General features: G+C 53.2%; 8 protein-coding genes across 8 annotated transcripts; 5 read left to right on the top strand and 3 right to left on the bottom strand.

The window, feature by feature from the left end:
- Positions 1–627: 627 nt before the first annotated feature.
- Positions 628–3087, top strand: BCR38DRAFT_485541 (glycoside hydrolase family 55 protein; the record flags this gene model as incomplete). The annotated part of the gene is made up of 3 exons (XM_040863900.1): positions 628–1366; positions 1424–1716; positions 1774–3087. The coding sequence occupies 3 exons, from the start codon at positions 628–630 to the stop codon at positions 3085–3087; spliced, it is 2346 nt and encodes a 781-aa protein (XP_040715798.1).
- Positions 3088–3317: 230 nt separating this feature from the next.
- On the bottom strand, positions 3318–4571 carry BCR38DRAFT_213253 (uncharacterized protein). The gene is made up of 3 exons (XM_040854178.1): positions 4074–4571; positions 3946–4014; positions 3318–3871 (listed from the first exon to the last, which is right to left on the bottom strand). The coding sequence occupies exons 1-3, from the start codon at positions 4237–4239 to the stop codon at positions 3549–3551; spliced, it is 558 nt and encodes a 185-aa protein (XP_040715797.1). The 5' UTR covers positions 4240–4571; the 3' UTR covers positions 3318–3548.
- An 832-nt stretch (positions 4572–5403) lies between these two features.
- On the top strand, positions 5404–8139 carry BCR38DRAFT_434937 (uncharacterized protein). The gene is made up of 3 exons (XM_040860338.1): positions 5404–6024; positions 6077–6869; positions 6924–8139. The coding sequence occupies exons 1-3, from the start codon at positions 5855–5857 to the stop codon at positions 8082–8084; spliced, it is 2124 nt and encodes a 707-aa protein (XP_040715796.1). The 5' UTR covers positions 5404–5854; the 3' UTR covers positions 8085–8139.
- Positions 8140–9468: 1329 nt separating this feature from the next.
- Positions 9469–10097, bottom strand: BCR38DRAFT_485538 (NUDIX domain-containing protein; the record flags this gene model as incomplete). Its single annotated transcript, XM_040863898.1, has 2 exons — positions 9469–9893; positions 10031–10097. The coding sequence occupies 2 exons, from the start codon at positions 10095–10097 to the stop codon at positions 9469–9471; spliced, it is 492 nt and encodes a 163-aa protein (XP_040715795.1).
- A 2975-nt stretch (positions 10098–13072) lies between these two features.
- On the top strand, positions 13073–13953 carry BCR38DRAFT_213180 (uncharacterized protein). The gene has a single exon (XM_040854177.1). It carries the CDS (start codon positions 13277–13279, stop codon positions 13730–13732), a length of 456 nt encoding a protein of 151 aa, XP_040715794.1. The 5' UTR covers positions 13073–13276; the 3' UTR covers positions 13733–13953.
- A 221-nt stretch (positions 13954–14174) lies between these two features.
- BCR38DRAFT_409750 (arginine-tRNA-protein transferase) lies at positions 14175–15534 on the top strand (the record flags this gene model as incomplete). The annotated part of the gene is made up of 2 exons (XM_040858398.1): positions 14175–14910; positions 15065–15534. 2 exons carry the CDS (start codon positions 14175–14177, stop codon positions 15532–15534), a joined length of 1206 nt encoding a protein of 401 aa, XP_040715793.1.
- A 1061-nt stretch (positions 15535–16595) lies between these two features.
- On the top strand, positions 16596–17804 carry BCR38DRAFT_343518 (ribosomal protein S5 domain 2-type protein; the record flags this gene model as incomplete). Its single annotated transcript, XM_040856041.1, has 2 exons — positions 16596–17099; positions 17157–17804. The coding sequence occupies 2 exons, from the start codon at positions 16596–16598 to the stop codon at positions 17802–17804; spliced, it is 1152 nt and encodes a 383-aa protein (XP_040715792.1).
- A 73-nt stretch (positions 17805–17877) lies between these two features.
- On the bottom strand, positions 17878–19287 carry BCR38DRAFT_213167 (uncharacterized protein). Its single transcript, XM_040854176.1, has 2 exons — positions 18446–19287; positions 17878–18389 (listed from the first exon to the last, which is right to left on the bottom strand). Exons 1-2 carry the CDS (start codon positions 19052–19054, stop codon positions 17952–17954), a joined length of 1047 nt encoding a protein of 348 aa, XP_040715791.1. The 5' UTR covers positions 19055–19287; the 3' UTR covers positions 17878–17951.
- Positions 19288–19655: the final 368 nt, after the last annotated feature.

The raw sequence follows: 19655 nt of genomic DNA, 5'->3' as shown, positions 1-19655 counted from the left end.
GAGTGGTGATCTTATACGACTCCGGGGCTGAAATTAATTGCCACTGGGCTTACATACGGAAATAACCTCTCAACTTCTATCTCTCTGAGGCAACTGCAAGTCAAGCCTTCTTCGACGCTGACTCTGATGTTCCTGAGTCGTACGGAGGTTACCGACCACGAAGTGATGCGCTAATATGTCAATTTACTTGATAGCTACCCGCTTCAGCCTCGGTATACACCAATGATATACAGGCCTGTCAGCAACGAAGCAGCCTCTAACCCGTGCAGGGCCAATCAAAGTGTCAGTTGCTGGAGCTGAAATGCTTGGATCAATGGGATGTGTCGTTGACAGGGGCATATATTCCTAGCGCTTATGGCATGGTATACTTAATCTACAGCGACCCGGAACTGGAATGCATGACATGTGTGGTTGCAAGGCGGACTATCCACTTTGAGATGCCGACATTCGATTCTGCAGCATGCGTTATGAGTGTCCTTACTCACAGTCCTCACCCTTGATTCGTACAACTAAATAAAAACAGCGATGCTTCTCTCATGTTCAAGGTATGGTTCACGCATCCAGACTTGACTTACACAGCCTAGCTGTACACCTCACCAGGAATTGTCGCGAGTTTTCTTTGCTGCCATGTTGTTCTCCTTACTATTCCTTGCCCTGCTATCCTCAGCAGCATCCTTGCCCCAAGCTCTTACTAAACAAGACTCTAAGGTCCTTCGACCCGCCGTTGAACAACGCCAATGCTCCCTAACCCCGACCAATCCGTCGACATACTGGTACGAGTCCATCAAGCACAATGGTATATCTCCCGTCATCCCCGACGGCTCCAACTGGCCCGTCTTCCGGAGCGTCAAGTCCTTCGGCGCCAAAGGTGACGGCGTCACCGACGACAGTGATGCCTTCCAAGCCGCCATCAACCAGGGCAACTCGTATGCGGACCGCAGCCAGAACCTGTGCGGCACGACGGGACAGCCGGCCGTCGTATATATCCCCAAGGGCGTCTATGTGCTCGCTAAGCCCATCCAAATGTACGTCGGCATGATAATCATGGGGGATCCCACCGACCGGCCTACCATCAAGGCCAGCTCTAACTTCGATGGAAATTTTGTCATATACGGCAAGGATCCCAGCAAAACGGACGCCACGATCAACTTCTATCTGGGGCTCAAGAACGTGATAATTGACTCGACGGCTGTGAATAAGGATAAGAGCTTGACCTTGCTCGACTGGAGCGTAAGCCAGAACACGCAGCTCGCCAATGTGAGATTCCAAATGCCGTATGACTCGAGTGGACACACTGGTATTGCGATGCCGGAAGGGGGCTCGGGAACGATCATGGAAGATTTATACTTCCACGGTGGTGTTATCGGTAGGTCATCCGACTTGTCCAGAATCCAGGAGCTTGGTTAATAGCATGCTTTGGTAGGTCTGAGTTTGAAGAACCAGCAGTATCACCTTAAAAGTATGACCTTCGACGGTTGCTCAACGGCCATCAGGGTCAGCGGCAGCTACATGGCAAACTGCCAGGGCTGCATATTTTTACTTTGCGGCGTTGGCGTCGATACCACCCACAGCGATTGGTTGCAAGGCCTGGGGACATTCATCATGATCGATTCCTCAGCCACTAGCACCGGTGTCCTCATCAATACTGTCGCCGCCACCGCCGGATATGATTCCATTGTGCTGGAAAATGTGCAAGTTGATGGCTCAGTTTCCTCTGTAAGGCCCCTCGCACAAGAACAGTATGTGTGTTATGCTGACTTGCGGCGTGAATAGACTGTCACAGCCAGCGGCAACACGGTGCTTAAAGGAAGTGTTGCCAAGGGACAGGCCTGGGTTTATGGCAACACCTACAGCCCCGGTGGCCCCAACACAGGCGTCTTCGAGACAGGCAAAACCCACAGCACTGTCCGAGCTAGCTCGCTTGTGGACGGCCTAGGAAGTTTCTACCGATTTGCGCCTCCGACGTATCAGGAGTACGGAGTGGACCAGTTCATCAACGTCAAGGACGTGGCCGGATTGCCGGTTGCTGGTGACGGCACAACTGACGACACAGCTAATCTGCAGAAGATTATAAACCAGTATGCTGGTTGCAAGATCCTTTTTTTCCCGTACGGCATCTACCTGGTCAGTGATACGTTGTTCTTCCCCATAGGAAGCCGAGTGTTCGGCGAGGCCTGGTCCCAGATCTCGGCCACTGGAAGTCGGTTCTGGGATCCCACCAAGCCCGTCCCTATGGTCAAAGTAGGCAACCCAGGCGATGTAGGCGTGGCCCAGTTCAACGATATGCTTCTCACCGTCGCCGACGTTCTCCAAGGCTGCATACTGCTCGAGGTCAACATGGCGGGCGCTAACCCCGGCGATGTCGCATTCCACAACACGCACTTCCGAGTTGGAGGAGCCAATGGTTCCAAGGTCTGGACTAACTGTGGCGGCAATCCCGATACGTGCAAGGCCGCCTTTATGCTGGCCCATTTCACGTCTACGTCCTCCGCGTATGTCGACAACATGTGGGCTTGGGTAGCTGACCACGATCTCGACGGCGGCCATAGCACACCCCACATCGCAGTTGGTCGCGGTGTCTTGATCGAGTCCACCAAACCTTTGTGGTTCCTTGGTTTCGCAGTGGAACACAGCACCCTGTACCAAGTCAACATCAACAACGCCCAGAATGTCTTCATCGGGTTCCAGCAAAGCGAGGCGCCCTATTGGCAAGGCAACGAATCACTCAGCAGCACGCCCGACCCGTGGTATCCAGTGGCTCTTGCCAGTGACCCGGACTTCTCGTGGTGCGGCGGCGGCGATGCACAATGCCGCATGGCCCTGTATCAACGGATTTCAGGATCCAAGCACCTGAGTCTCTATGCTGGTGGATTCTGGACCTTCTACAATAACAACAACGGTTGTAGCGGTGACTGCCAGAATGATGCCGTTCGTATCGACAGTACGACGGGGCTGTATTACTTTGGTATAGGAGGGCATCTTGTTAGGAACTTGGTGGTGAATAACAATAGCCCGCTTGTGACACACTCCTGGAGCCCCGGTGGATGGGGTACGAATGCGGCTGCGTTCCTTGCAGACAGCCAGTAAGTGGAGTAAAGGACCTCATTATTCAAGGAGTGTCGTCAAGAGGGTTGCATTGGCTGGAAGCACGAGGTCAATCAAAACCGACCTTTGGCGGACTTTTTGTCGAACCAGCCGTATGCAGGATGGAATCTATAACTTCTTGTCAAACATTATGATGCTTCAGGGACTGGCGCTCGCTTGCTTGACTTTTCCTGTCATCAAGCAGCTATCGGAACCAGATGAACCGCACTGCTTGATCTTACGTCTTGCCGCGTGTTTTGATTTGATTGACTGCAATGAAAACGAACTGCAGTTGCACTCTGCATTTTTTCAGTTTATGTAGGTTGCCGTCATCAACCTAGCCCAAGCCCGATAAAGATGACAAGGACTAACCGACCATACCAAGTACTTGGCTGGACTCAGAGGCATTTCACAATATTCTGCCTCGCAATGCGTTGACGGAGCTGCCGCATCACCTCGCCTGCTCACAAGAAAATCTCCCCTGAGGCCTCGCCCTCGAATCCCAGCGTGGCGAGCTGCTTGAGCTTATTCTTCTCCTTGGCCTTCTCCACTACCTTCCGTTCCTTGGCCAGCTTCTCCACCTTCTCTAGTTCGGCTTGCTCAAAGCCCAGGGGCGACTCGTCGTCTTTGTCGAGGTCTATTTCGCCAAGGAGGAGCACGTTCTCCCCCCGCACAAGGAAGATGCCGTGCGGCTTGTCTGCGTAGTAGCCTTTTAATGCGGATGACTCTTTCGCACCCGGGAGAGTGGCGTATATGCGCTCGACGGTAGACTGTAGGACAAGATTTGCTGTAGGGAGCTCGCGCATTAGACTGTCTGCTTTGAACGACCGTATCCTATAGTGCTGACTGTCGCAAACATACCGAATTGATCCCAGCTCCGTAATATGCCCGTCAATTTCCTCCCATCTCGGAGGCAGATTAAAAGCTTCTCTATGTGTACCACGTTAGCATAAAGCTTCGTTACAGCGATGGGCGTCTGGAAGTCGTACTGTCCGTGAGGTCGAGGAGTTGCGCGGCCGTCGTAAACATCTGCGGCGGTAACTGCTGCGGTTGTGGAGGTAGCGGTGGTGCTCGTCCTCCCAACACCGGCGGCATCGGTCCTCCCGATTGAGGTCCGGGTGGCGGGGGGTCGTTGAGGGTTAAGTTCTCCATCATATCATGAGGTTTTTGGTCGTGACGCAGACTTGCTTGGCACAATCCATGGAGGATTGGTTGCTTCTTTACGGGGTAGTCGTTGATCAGTCACACAGCTGGGTCAGCGACGAGCCAGAGAGCAGAACATCTGAGCTGGATACTTTTAATTGACTGTAATGGGACTTGAAATGCGCGTCATCTATCTCGAGGCGTTTGGTGAGCGCGAGCACAAATCTAGAGGTGCCGTTGCCCGCCGGAAGAAACTTGACGCGAAGGCGACGTAAGTCAAGCCGATCTAGGGGACCAGTTTGGCAGTCATGCGGAGGGACGTGCAATTAGGCGATTCTTTCCAGCTGTTCCCATGTGATGCGGGGTTGTAATTACCATCTGATCATCGCAACATCAATCCATGATGTCGGTTTGGCGTCCAATTGGCCGGGATGGATTTTGCTCGATTCTTCGTCGAAATACAGCTCTGGTAGGTGGTTTTGTCCCTGCAAAGTCCGGATATCTGCCACACCTCGAGGCACGTAATGAGGCCCCGAACGCCTCTATGATCACTATCTACCTCAAAGGTAGGGACTATTCTCACCATCTGGATGCGCTCACGGTACACTGTAGGCTGTCCGGCATGGGATCCTAGGTCGTGGGGTGCAGCTGAAGGAAAGCCTACGACATTCCCGATGTCAAAACCTCTTCAGATCATTCAGGAAGAGAAACTACATGAAGCTGTGGCCAACCTATCATTTGGCCGCGACTCGGGCTCTACTTTTAGCTTGATAATGTTCATTGAGTGCTCGTCGCAATGCCTCCCATGTTGCTCCCCTGCAAGAGACGCCTGGCATCCCTGAAATCAAGTATAAGAAGAGGACCAATTTGGCAACTGTGACCGGGCTCACGTCATCTGATGATGCGAGCCCCACGGACGATGAGGTTTCAGATGTCTCCTCTCTTACCGGCATTCCTGGGTCGCACTAGAAGTCTAATAAAGTAGTCTATCTGGGTGTTCAGTCATCTACGACTCCACCACCTTGCCATTGAACCGCCACTGAACCGTGGGAATGTAAGTTACCAATTGGTAACGTATCGTGAATCTCATTCCGTCAGATTTTCAACTCACAGGTGGTGCGAATAGGTGCAGGAAACAAAGCACCGAGTTCCTGGCGCTTGGGCTCAGGATAAATTCTGATAGGCTCCCGTGTTAATCTCTGGGGTTCGATTCGGCCGGCTCAACAAGCGGTTGATCAGGTCCTAGAACAACTGAATCCAGGACTCATCGCCTTAGGGGCCAGGAAGTCCGATATTCAATCTCACTCAACTCGGTCACGGGTCTCACAGAGCTGCTTTTGCATCCCCCTGATCGAGAAGAGCCGTCAATGCAATGCAAAACGGCCCGTTTCTTTCCTATCTCGCCGTTTACTGCCTGTCATGCATATCTCTTTTACTGTTTCCGACCGCGCATCACACTACTTCCAAGGCTAGGGCGGGGCCTGGCGGCCGAATAGAAACCTTGGACGGCCAGAGGTACTCCGGTCCCTGAGTGTATCTACGGCCGTGCCTGCTTCAAACCCCTGTTCCGGATGGCGGCCCTACGCGGGTTTCAACCAAACCTACGTAAAGTCTACATCGGGGATCCATGTGGTACTGTATCGGCTGTTCGCATGAAGTCCACGATGCCCGTCGGCCATGGGTCGTCTTGGAGAGCAACAGAGTTGTCCTACGCACATTAAGCATGGGAGCTGGTGGAGGTGGCGAGTCGGCAAGGTCCTTCGCCCCGTCGAAGCTGTCATATGGCAGCTGGCAGTGCCTTTTTCGTTTCAATGAAATGAAGTTCATTTCCTTTTGTCTAGATCACTTACCAGAAGTCTGGGTTTTGTGGTGTTCTGGGTCCTAACATATATACGAAAAATGGACTAGGGACAACGATGAAGAGCCGGCTCTTACACTTTCACTTCTTCTTCATCGGGCTGGTCGCGATAGAAGCTTTTGCTTATAATAATGTTGTTGGTGGTGTAGATGCTGTCTCGCCGAGGATTGGGGATTCAATCAATTTCGGAGCTTCAGTCTGGAAGCAGGTCATCGAGCATGTCGTTGTTGAGCGGGAGAATGAAAGGGAAAACGAACCGAGGAGGGTCATTTTGGAAAGGATACCGGAAGTCACTCCAAGCTCGGCAAACGGACAGTGGGCCAACATCGAGCCGCCACGACCAACACCGCCGCCGCAGAAGCGACAGGATAACGGGCAAATACAAGCGCTGTCGGGTCGGATACAGGAGCTCTCAGGAACGATCGCCGCTCTCTCTTTGACGCTATCGGCCGTCTCTTCGGCTTCACAATCACTCAAGCAGTCAGCAGACCAGGCCATTCGAATTGCTACGGAAAATGAAAACCAAGCAAACCAAGCGTTGACGCGGGCGCAGACGTCTGCTGCGAGTGCTTTGGCTCAGGCGACTCAACAATTCAATGATCAACTCGGCCGTGCCTCGGCATCTTTCAGCAGCCAGCTCTCAGCCAGCCTCTCCAGCGCCCAGGCAAGTGCTAGTAGTGCTATTGGTGCCGTCCAATCGGCAGCCCGCGAGAGCGCTGTGAACGCTATGAATGTGGCCGCCAGCCAGATCCAGGAGGTCAGACTCGAAGCGAGCGGTGTGAGGGTATGTGATTGGGAGTGATCGACTTCAAGTAACAGGTGCTAATGTGAGAAAAAGGGCGACGCAAACAATTTCGTTGCGCAGATTCAGAGAAACTCGGTGAGCGCAACTAATGTTGCCATCATCATTGTCGTCACAGTCGTCGTCACCATCATCCTCACGATCGTGGCTTCGTGGCTCTTCATACGTTATCGACGGAAGAGGAGAAAAAACAGGGAGGTCATCGAGATTACCGATGACAAGGCGTATCTTGTCCGTGGCATCTCGGGCCATAGCAACCAGAATCGCTACACCCGTGATAGTGGAGCGCGTTTCAACCCGTATGGTGGTGGCACCGGGTACCCCATGGATAAGATGGAGCTGCCGAGCGTGGGCAAGCCCGTGCAGCCAGAACCCCTCAACTTCGGTTTCGCCGTTAGTGATTACAACAGTTCCGATAAGGATGCTGGCAGTCGAAGTGGCAGAGGACAGGTTCCGGACAGTTTCCAACTTCAAAGACCACCGGATACCACGAGAGCAGACGCCGTCCGGGACTCGGGAATGAGCACTACAACTCCAACTAATCTTCGGTTCCAGAGGCCACCGAGCATCAAGAACGCAGCACAGGTGCGGCTTATAAGAGTCAACAGTGGGAAGAACAGGATAAACGAGATACCGGCGCCACCTCCTTCGCAACCTCTACCCGATGTGCCGTCCCTGCACCCAGAGCCCCCGAAATACGAAGCTCGGTCGGAGCGCTATACCATGACAAGCGAAGCGAATCAAGGCAATGGCTGGCAGCCACCAACTCAGGCCACCATTGGCAATCCTAACCCCATCACAACCAATCAAGAACGATACAGTGTGGCTAGTGAGGTGAGCGAGGCGAGCAACGGGTGGCAACCCGCTCGTTCCGGCTGGGAAAAACCCAAACGTCGTTCGCAGTCTCTAGGTCCTCCCTCAACGCGGAAGAGCCTTGTCGCCGAGATCGTGAACCCCGAGATCGTGAACCCAGAGCCTGTCCGGCCCAGGGTGACCGCCACCAAGTCAGCCCAAACGCCGCCCAAGGCCCCCAAGGCGTCCGCCAATTTCTCGACGTTCCCGACGGTGCGGAGCAGACCGCCATCGACGCTCAACCATCTGCAGCCTTCGCGGGGGCTCGATGGCATGGCTAATGTGTTGCGTGGGGATCCTGCGATGAGCAGCACCAGGTCCAGCAGAGAGATCTTTGGAGGTTGAGCAGGCCGCGGCTTTGATTTGTCTTGATTTTGCGGGCCCTTTATTTGCCTCAGGGGGAGTTGGGGGGGGTGGGGCGGGGGTTGGAATCTGGTTTGATGATGATGCTTGCCAGGAGAAGGGGAGGAGATATAATATATGCCACAGCGTTGTTGTAGATAATATCATGGAACAGACCTGTAATATATCTAAGAGGAGCCTTTGAAGATAGTCTATTGCTATCCTGCTAAACTGGCGACGATAATTGGGGCCATGCGTTGTACGTTGAGGGTATGAGACTATGTGCCAAGTTTCCCCCGAAGTTGGGATATGGAGATGGGTTGCCGGGTCCTGTGGCCCTTGATTCTACAACTTATCAATCATCCCTCTCCTCGGATATCACTGCTCTCGCCTAATTGTCTTTGGGAACACCGTAGTAGCCTATGAGATGTGCTGCATAGAAAGTGCGAGGAACAGCGTCGCATAACTGTCATTTATAGGGGTACATATGTCTAACAAACCATTTGAGTTCTACTAAGAACCCAGTGTGTCACTACTTCTAACTAGTCCATGAGGCCACGAACAACTATGTACCCCATTACGTTGCTCTGCAAGTGAGGGCGACTAAGGACATGCATCCTCATGGAGAACGAAACCAGCAACTTCCACGTATTCAATTATAAGATGCAAGTTATACATTGGCCGTTGGCGACTATAGATTTGTTGCAGTAAACTTACTATGGCTCACTTTTTCTTTATTATTTATGCAACGCTCACGCAATCAATGTCGGTACTACGTGCATGCTGGTCTTTCTGTTCTATATGTAGGTAATGCCTTGCCAAATGGCGATTATGGCCAAATCAAAAGCTTTGCCTCCCTGCTCTGGCCAGTGGCCCCGCGTGTGTGCAAATAGCAAATGCACCCATTTACGCCCATGTCCGTTGTCCTCTTTTTTTATTTTGAGACCCCTGATTGCTCCTTTTGGTGGCTCTCGCGATTTCTATCATGGCTGACCGACAACGCCAGAGATGCATATGTTTGTGAACAATCCCTTCACAAAACTCACCCAATGCCGGTAGGGAGAACAGGTCGCAAAACTTGAGGCGCGTGGTGTGTCTCCCAATGCCTTCCAGCCAACCTGTAAACCCAGAGGCTCTCCGCATCTTCCGTCTAAGGGAAACCAAAGGGGTTGGCTAGGCAAAGCAGATGCTTTAGTGCCGACAAAATGCGAACGGCCAGATCAAATCAAAAAGTAACCAGCCAACTCCAGGATCCAGCTCTATGCAATCTTCCCTGCCAACAGTCGGCCATTGGTCATTAGGTGAATGGTGGTTAAAATGTCTAGGATTGACCAATCCGATGACAAAACGATTCCGGGAGGTAGGTGTGTTGAGGCAAGCCCTGGGGCTACCGCTTGATGGTTGAGCGGTTCAGCGCCTCCAAGAGCTCAGGTCGGGAAGTGAGAGCCTCCTTGGCCTGGACATAGGTGAACCACTGTCGTTCTCTCTTGTGCTTCTCGGGCCATTCGGTTTCCTCCTTGGTAACAGTAGCTTCGTAAAAGCGGTAGATGGACTTGGTGGAATCCTTGGAGGGTTTCTTGGGCGGTCGCGTTTCGGCGATATCTCCGAGATCGTAGTCGATCTGGATGGATATGCCGGCCTCTTCCCAAGCTTCACGCGCCGCAGCTTCGGTACACTCCTCATCAGACTCCCACCCTCCCTTAGGCAGAACCCAGCCCTTCCTTCGCGTTGACTGAATCAGGAGAACATAGGTCTTGTCGGCCGTGAGGGGCACGATGCCGGCAACCAGTCGTTCACCTTTCGAGTTGTAGCCTGCCAAGACCCAAAGGTTAGTTTCACCAAGGCGCCGCGAGGGAAGCAGGAAAGAGGAAGCATGATTGCGCCGAGCATAAGGGTGATACAATTCAGAATGTGGTGTGTGTGTGTGTGTATGTATCGATGTGACTTACGCTGCTTGCTTCGGCCAGTGCGGGACTCCATCGGCCGACCGGTGGTAGAAGTAGAACCAGAGGCCATGGCGAAGGTCGTGTGTCTGAAAATATCAAGCCGTGAGTGATCTAAGCTTCTATTGGACGAGACAAAGAGGACCCAGGAACTCCGTTTCAGGAATAGACCGGATGCGACCGGGGGGGTAAGAGCGACTCCGGCTGGATCGAGCTGAGAAAGAGTCGACTACTTGTAATTGTCAAGCTGCATGATCGTAGATGTCAGAACGAAAAGGGAACACGCTGATTGAGAGGGAAGTTGGGGCGTTGCGGCAACGTCGTCAGAAAAGTCGCTGGTTGTGTTGAGTTGAGTTGCCTTTTTTTGCTCCCTGGTGCTTGGTTGGGGATCGGAGTTAAGTAGAGATCAAATCCACAAGGCGCCGCTGCAAACGAGGAAACTGTATTTGCGTTACAGCGAACCTCTGGGAGGGGGGAAGGGGATGGATGGTGTGACTGTGGTTCTGGGCTTATTGTGCATCCACACGGACACACAATTCACTTCGCAAATCCTGGGGGAGTCGATAGGCGTCTTGGGAAACCGCTGTGAAGGGTGAGGCAGGGCACGGCGCGGATCCGAGGATTTATTTGCATGCAAAGATGTGCTACGTCAAGGCTTGAGACGAACTAAAAGCTGCCGTGGTTGCTGCGGGGCGGGCTGCAAGTGGTCCCAGTTGTCGTGAGACAGCAGCAGAGAGGACGACTCTCGCAGGCTGCACTTATAGGCAAAAAAGGATTTCGGTGTTTGGCGGCAAGGAAGCCCTGCAGCTTTACGAACGAGTCGCCGGAATCCGATGCTGGTGAAGCAGACGATGGAGAGTTTGGAGCTTGGGGGAGCTCAGCTGGCTGGAGTGCCCGTTGCATGTCTCGTGCCATGATACAAGATGGAGGGGCAGAACCTGAGGAAAATAGAGTTGGTATAAATACTAAAATAATAGCGCCAACCACGCCAGACCAGACTCAAGCCAGGGCCCAGGACAAGTTCTGCAAGACGCAAGTCACCGCCTAGCTCCGTTCCATGCTCCCATGCTTGAGCATGACAAGGCCAATCCCACCCAGCTCTAGGTCCTAGGTCCAGAAGTTTCCCTTGAGTGCTAGACATACATGGGTACATGCTGTGTACGGCACCGTGTACGGGGTGTGGTACGACCACGAATACTACTAAAACGAGGCAAGCGGAAGCGACAGAGTGAATGAGTGGTAAGAGCAACAGGTGGTTTGGGGCGTGGGGCAACAGGACACCCAAGATTGCTGGAAAGAAAAAAAAATCGTCTGGAAATCGGGTGCGGTAGAAACGGATGAAAGAAAAATTCTCTGGAATCGCGTCACGTCTATTTGCATGAGCCGCTCCACCGACCTGGGAATTGCATCCAGAGCCAAAGCAACCAAGCACATATCTGGGACTCGGGGACTTCGATTCAGTGGAGAAGAGGATCCCCATCCTAGAGCCAGCGCACTTTGGCAGCATAGTGCATATGTATCCGCTACGGCGAGTCGGAGACGAGGGCATGGATTAATTTGAGATCAATGTGACCGTCTACCGAAGATGCAGGTCAGCTGTAATTTTCCTGCCCTGTTCCCTAGAATACCCCGTTCATTGCCTAGCAAGTCTACATACATACAAAGCCCCATCCTGGTTCACGATGCGTCCAGTATCAAATCAATGGCTTTCAACCTACCCTCAAGAGCCTAGCGCCATCAACTGGACCACCACTGGAGCGTATTGGGGCACCAGTCAGCGTCTGCACGAATAATGGGCTTCGGGCCCCCTAGACATTGAAATACACCCCCGTTATGGCTGCTCGTGGCTATCTATGTTGCTGCGATATGTAAGGTAGGCAATGTAGGTAAATAGACCATCTGCGACTCGTCTGTGGCAAGTGGGGGTCAACTGATGCAAATCCATCTCTCTTTCACGGGTCTCTGATGTCAACTTTGATCTGCGGTATGTTGATCTTGACAACTTCGTGTGCGTGTGGAGCGCATACATATGCACATGGCTTCCGATGCTGATGCTTCAAATACGTGACAGCCGAAATGTAGACCTGCAACAACACTTGTGAGGGGTCGTTGATCTGATCAATGAGTATAGCATCGTCAATTGCAACTCCGTAACTTAGACAACCACGCCGTCTTGTACGTATTCATGCCCAGACTGCTAATCACAAATTTAGTGTCTCGGAGCATCCCGCCTCTTGAATTGTGACAATATCAGTGAGTAATAGTGTAAACACGAAGGTTGGGGGTTTGGGATGATGGGTCGTATTGTCGGCGATGTTCTTTCCAACACCCCCCCACATCCCCCTCCTCCCCCCCAAATCAAACCCTCTGTTTATGGAACATCAACGATTGAATTCCAATCCTGGGAATATTCAACGAAGTATCGTCCCGCCTTGTGCCGGATGGTATTGTTGACCTCACCTTGCATAGAATGGCTTGAGTTGCACTTGTGCGTCGTCTTTCCGATATGCAATTGGCTCCGGCACGACCCCATTTCAGCCTCCCATGATCTAGTTGTTGGATCCCGTCTAGCGGGTGGAAGGTGAGACAAGTTGAGGTTACACTGCTCAGGGCGATAGCAAGGAAGGGGATTCGCTGTGGCCTGCTGCGCTCCTGCATGAGGAAGATGCAGCCATCAACGAGGCAGCTGGGCACTAGCGACAGGCCCTGCTTTGGTCAGAAGTTCCATGCGACGTGAAAGCTCCAGGCTCCGTCATAGTTGCCCGTTGCATTCACCACATCTCCTCCCCTCTCAAAGGCGACAGTATATACGTATTTACAGAGACCGCCGCGCAGCCTACTGAGCTTTCCCCGGCATCTTACAGAAGACCGCCAACACGTACAAGGTACCCAACCGAGATCCAGCCCCTCCTCGGGACCAACCTTGAGCATCTGTGCATCAGGCGTCAGCCACCAGCCAGGTCGCCCGTCCCTAAAAGTCCGCCATTCATTTGCCTTACCCCCCAGGTCCGGAGCGGATCCTTCTACTACATAGTATACATCATCTTGGCCATTTCTTACTCCGACTCCAACTCCAACTCCAACTTCAACACCATTATTAGCCCCAAGACTTCCGGCGCGAATGACGACTGCGAATCTGGATACACCAACGCCATCTACCAATAGCATCCTTGACCTCACGAGACAATAATAAATCTAGCAGACCCGTTAAGAGCATCATGGACGCCTCTGACACGCAGAGAACTCCTGAAGATGCATTCTCCTATATATCGCCAATCGGTGCGTACGGCAATTATGACCATCTCCAGTTTTCCCGATCCCCAACTGCGCCGAGATGCCATCCAACCCAACCATTTGGACCCGTGCAGCATCGAGACATGGCCGTTGGCTGCCTGGTTCACATGCGTTTTTGTGGGGAACCCACGCTGCACAACAACCGCCCGCACAACTGCACGCTACCAGACTTTTGGCGCTTTCTCGAGCGCCGCAAGCCTCGTTGCGACTCAACCTCGCGACAGTTCGTGTAATGTTGGGGATGCCGGGCAAGACGTAATCTACGATGCTGCATGCCATGCTTCATTTACACCAGGCCCGCATCTTTCTCTGTATGACATCAGCAGCTCGAACCCTGCCGCCTATTGCGCAGCCTGTCGTCCTAAATGCCTCTGTCTGCACATCGTGAACTCACATTCTCTATGGTCACAATGAACATAGGCTGCATCAAGTGATCGGATTGAGTATCTTGCATTCTCGACTTTGGCGCGGGGACGCGACCTAGTGGCGTGATACCAAGTCTTTGGACCAAGTTCTAACTCTTCGGCAGGATATAGAAGGTCATCTAGCTGCGGCTATTGCCGCCGCACAGTTGGTACTGGTCAGTCCCAAAAACGGGTGCCATCCGACCCTACTCTCAATGCTTAGGAATCCTTGGCTCTAGCCCTTCCACGAGTACAATTCTGGATCGTTGTTTGGCCGGCTGTGTTTTCTCACTTAGAAGCCGTCTGATGTCTGAGGTTCGCATCGATTGACGTATCAAGCCCCCTCAGAATCGTGGCAAACAAATTCATACCAACTCTTGACGTGATGAGCGCTGAAAAATCTAACCAATTTCATCCAACCAGGTCATTCGTACTATGCTCGCACGACTTCAATGAGCCCGGCTTACTATCAGTCCATGCTTAGTCGATCTTGGAGACGTTCAGGCAGTCTCCTGTACCGGCCGAACCAACGAGACTCTTGCTGTCCCCATTATACCCTTCGGTTAGACTCGAGTGAATTCCGTGCCACCAAGGACCAGCGGCAAGCCATCAACCGTTTCAACAAGCATGTAACAGGCGACACGTACGCAAAGGAGGCGGCACGACGGTACCCGCGGTCACGCGAGGAAAGCAACAAGCGGGATGTCGAATTCGACCTGGTCGAAAGGATCCATGAGGCCGAGACCCAATCACTTAAACAGCCGCCTAAGCCATCCCACGCCTTTAGTGTCACACTAGAGTCCGATGAGTTCACCGAGGAGAAGTATGCCGTTTTCGAGAACTACCAGCGCGTCGTCCACGAAGAGGCTCCGTCGTCGATATCCAGAGATGGGTTTAGGCGATTCCTCTGTTCCTCGCCTCTGAGACGCGAGACCTTGACAGTGGCTGATGGAAGTGAGCGCCAGCTAGGTTCCTTCCATCATTGCTACCGACTAGACGGAAAGCTGTTCGCCATCGGCGTTTTGGACCTGCTTCCGGACTGTGTCAGTGCTGTCTACTTCCTGTATGATGAGTCGGTGCATCAATTCAGTCCGGGCAAACTGGGTGCGCTCAGAGAAATCGCGCTAGCAAAGGAGAAGGGATACCGTTGGTGGTACTCTGGCTTCTACATTCACACGTGCCCGAAGAGTATGTAACTCTCCCCTTCCGCCCTGTCCGTCTCATCTCGATGGATTATCTCGAGAGCAGAAACCGCCTGGTTTCCGCGAGCCCAGTCGGACGGCGGACTCTGGCTACTGCCAAATAATCCCAGATCAATCGTTGCTAACTCCCCTTGTTTAAGTGAGGTATAAGATCGACTACTCGCCCCAGTATATACTCAACCCAGACACGCTGGTGTGGGAAAGGCTTGACAAGGACGCCTTGGCGCTCTTCGACAGCAAGGGGTACCTTCACGTCGAGAAGCTTCGGCAACAGGATGAAAAGGCGGTGCCTCCGAATGTAGAGTCGACACACGCCGAGGGCGAGTTGAGTGAACCTTCCGATGCGGAAGGTGAAGACAGCGACGAAGACCAGTCCCTCTTCTACTGCAACATGCCGGGCATCCCGTCGCTCGAGGCCATGGCCTCAGTTGATCTGGACCAAATCCTAGTTCGTCTCAGTCGCGGGTTCTGTGCGGCGGGTGTTTTGTTCGATTGGGACGATGAGCGGATGGACGACCCGGCATCGGCGAAAGGCATGGTTTCAGAAATAGTTGCTGCAGTGGGCCCTGAACTGATGCCGCAGGCTTGTCTTGACTTCCGAAAATCCTGAGATGTGCGGCTGGAGCTCGATACAAGGTCGATAGAGGCTCGGTATCCCATTTGGAAGGAGGTCACGTAGGTCACGTTGGTCACTCCCGTGTGCCATCCAAGATTCCTGACGAGGGCATCACAGCTGAGCCCTCACGGAGACGACACTTGCGTTATGGTACCCATAGGACTGGACAATTTCATGATTACGAAACGCTAAAGCTCTAAGCATAGCAGACTCATTGAGATATTTGGAGTTTAACAAGGGATAAAGGGAACACAGCTTGTACAGACAACGAAGCAAGCAAGCAACATAAACACGAACCACCTCCTTGGTAATTAATGCTACTGCTGTGAAGCTCTGTGGAACTCGGCGATTCGCTTTCAGTGCCCCATTTCTATGCCAATTACACTCTCAATTTGGGGTACTTTCTCGATCAATTCCTTACAGATCTCTGCCCACATTTGGCCTGCATTTACTTCCCAGCTTTGCCTGTAAGGACCTTCTCTTCCAGGCTGACATGAGAAGATAAGCAAACTGCAAGTGGACGTTAGTTTGGTCATTCACCCTACCCGCGGCCTATACGGCCCCCCACTCTTACAGAACTGTACCATTTTGTCCTGCACGTTGACGACATTCGTTAGCACACCAAGTTTCTCGACTAAAATCTACTGGAACACGCTGCTGTAGAGCTGGTTCTGCATAGTCAAGGGGAGCTATCATGCCGCTGTCTTTCTGAATCCTTCCTGAGCCAGGGGAATAGCAGCATTCTAGAAGAACATCCACCGACCCTAGAGTTGGATGGAGACCACACGGTGTTGGATATGTCGAGATAAGAGACCGGGGGGGATCACGAGGAAATGGTGGTTACTGCTGGATCGGCGCAATTGCAACCCCCATTGTCCCAAAGTCTCCACTAGCGCGCCAAGCCACATGCCTACAGGGATCCTGGCCGCCTTGCCCCACACCCTAAGCTGCAAGGCTGAAGTGAGATATCTCAGATTTTCTACCCAAACAGCCGACAGGAATTGGACTTCATCCTAGTTCGTGTCAATTGACGCGCCCAAAAAACACAAGCGATTATGTCGACCACACAGCACCTGCTGCTCTCGCCAGCAGAGCTCGCCTACCTCCACAGCACCCTCAGCCTCGTTCCACCGATCCGGCCCGACAGCCGCTCCCCCACGCAGTTCCGGCCCCTCACGGCCGAGACGGGCATCCTACCGGGAACCAACGGCAGCGCGCGGGTATGCTTCGCTGACGGCACCGAGGCCATGGTGGGCGTCAAGGCCGAGGTGGAGAAGACGCCGCCGTCGCCGTACGCGCAGGATGGGAAGCGGCGACGGAAGGGAGACAGCAAACAAGACGATGCGGATGAGGCTGAACAAGGTCAAGAAATCGGCAGCGATGAGGCGGTGGGAGAGGCTGATTGGGTGGAGATGTCGGTCGAAATCCCGGGGTACAGAGACGACGATTCGAGTACTGTTTTCTTGGCTACGATGCTGAGCGAGGCGCTGTTGGCCGACGGCGAGTTCGCGAAAAAGCTTTGGATCAATCGGCGCTTTCACTGGAAGCTTTACCTCGACGTGAGTTCAGGCTTGAGTTTAGGCGTGGTGCCTACATACTGACATGATAGCTGGTAGATCATACTCATATCCCCTCCTTTGTCATACCCCCTCCCGCTTCTCAGCTTAACAACACACCTTGCCCTGTTGTCCACCCGCCTACCTAGATTGAAATCCGAGCTTGACGAAGACCCCATGTTCGACGACGACTGGGCGGCATCGACCTTCCTCTACCCGCGGCAACGAAGCAATCCCTCCAAGGCCCTTTCCCGACCACCTATCACGCTGCTGGTCATGGCAGTGGGAAACAACATCATATTTGACCCATCGAAGGAGGAGTTGGCCGTGGCGGACAGCGCTTTGGCCGTATCAGTGAGCGAAGGCAAACTCCCGCAGGAAACCGCTGGGGAGCATATGGACGTGGACGAAGAAGCAAAGCCTGGCCGGAGTCTGCGTCTCTTATCAGTCAGAACCATCGACCCGCCGTCGCGACTGACCCCGCCAGGAGTCCCCAATTCAGTTAACGCATCAGCGTGGGGGCAAGACACACCGACAAAGAACCCTGATGCAAGGACGGTCGAGACGGAGGATGTGGCAGGCGTGTGGAAGGCACCGAGAGGAGGCGCCAAATCCGCACTTCTAAGCACTATGGTACAAACGGTACTGGACCGAGGCGGCGTTGCTGATGAGGTACTGGATGCCCTCGAAGGGGTAGAGTTGGGTTAGATGTATTATGTCATGATACCATATCTCAATGCTAAAGGCGTTGCGTTCGAGAGCAAAGCGCTCAATCCCTGATTCGCGGGAGCCATGTGCATCGTCAGACCTTTCTATGTACATATAATCGCCCTCGTGTATACCAATTCTGACCCTTTAGAAGATGCCCCAGAACTTCTTGCGCGACCCATCAGGATTGATGTACAGATCGGGTTGAGGCTTTGGCTCAGCAACCTCCTCGACGGTCGGTGCGGCAGCCGGTGCAGCCACCTTCGACTCATCGGCAGGTAAACCGGCACTTGATGCTTCAGTCTTCCCGTTTCCAAGCCAGTCACCGAACCCCCTCGGCGCATCTAAACCGTGGGCCTTCCGGTACTCGTTTCTCTTCGTCACGTCATCAACCTTGCGTCGCCGCTTCTCCGCCGTAATGGCAGACTCGTGTTCTTCATGCAGACGGAGTACTTCGATACACGTTCGGACGTAGGTAACGGGATCCTTAGTGAAGTCTGAGATAGGAGGGATCATGTCAGCGTAGGCAGAGGTGGCGTTGAACTTCAGAATGAAGGTGTATATCGCCAGAGAGGTCAGTGTTCCCTATTATTCCCGTTAGTCACATGTCTGGAACACGTGTCGGTGCTGTCAAGCCTCACCAAGGTAATGCACAGATGAACGTTTCGGTTGTTGAGGAACCAGTGAGACCACGTATTCTCTGGAGGCGGCAGGCCTGGGTACTCCTTCCTCTTCTGAATCTGCACTTCCTCAGTGTTCAGGGCGCTGCCATAGTGCTTCGGCGTGGATCGAGGTAGTCTGGCGCCATGCGACGGCGGGTTGAACTTCTCAGGCTTCTCAAGTACAATCGGCTTCGATGGATCAACGGGCGGGGCCTTTGGCGCGGCAGCAGGTGCCGTAGTTTTCACCACGTGGTCTTGTGCAGCAGACTTGCGAGTAGCGGCAGCCTTGACTGCGGGCGACGAGGTGGGTGTCTTTGGGGTGGCGGCTTTGGATGCCGCTGGCTTCGTCACGATGGTCTTCGTCGGCGCAGACTTCGGGACGAATGCTTTCACCGCGGCGGCGGTAGCCTTCGTTGTAGTCGTCTTGGTCGCTGCAGCTTTGGTCGTCTTGGATGCGTAGCGCACTAGCACTTGTCCAATCTCGGCATTGCGGTGTCTAGCAAATGGTCCAGTCTGGGTGGTGGTCCGCCATAGCGGGCCATACTGCGGCAGTAGGAACCGCGGGATGTACGACATTTTCGAGGCCATGACGGTGGGGAATAGACTTGATGACGAGGGGAATCATCAAATTGTAACGGTCCGATCGATTTCGTCTATATCAACTGACCCATGGGAATTGTTGTTGACCTGACTCATAGCTGAATGACAAAACGCGTGCAAGGCGTGTCGAAAGCAGCTGCCCATTCTTCCAGCCGCTTCCGGTAGTCCTGTCCCGCCCCTCTCGCCAAAATTTGACCGGTGCTCACCGGGTCCGATGTCTGACGCGTGCATGTGGCGTTCAAGTTTTGGTTCTGGAAATTGTTCGCGAAGACAGAACGGACGATCGGAAGCCATCGGCCAATGGCATCTTCAATCCATCAGACCGTTTGAACTTCATACGGGATAGCCTCGGGACTGCCAGGCATGATTGTATGGTTATAGTGCACTTTACAAGGAATCTGGCAATGACCATTTGTTAATTTATGCTGGAAACGCTAGGATAAGCCGGGTTGTTACAGGCAGTCCTTGCAGTATGTACCTTGGGAGGCCGATTTTCAATATTGCGGGTCGTGTTAGCCAGGTGTTGCAATTGAGCGAGTGTTTAATGGGATGATGATGCGCACGCCTTTGTATTGCACTCTATGTCCGC

The sequence above is a fragment of the Pseudomassariella vexata genome (genome assembly GCF_002105095.1).
Source record: "Pseudomassariella vexata strain CBS 129021 chromosome Unknown BCR38scaffold_7, whole genome shotgun sequence".
In the NCBI taxonomy this organism is placed as follows: domain Eukaryota; kingdom Fungi; phylum Ascomycota; class Sordariomycetes; order Amphisphaeriales; family Pseudomassariaceae; genus Pseudomassariella; species Pseudomassariella vexata.
This window is presented reverse-complemented; position numbering and strand designations above follow the sequence as displayed.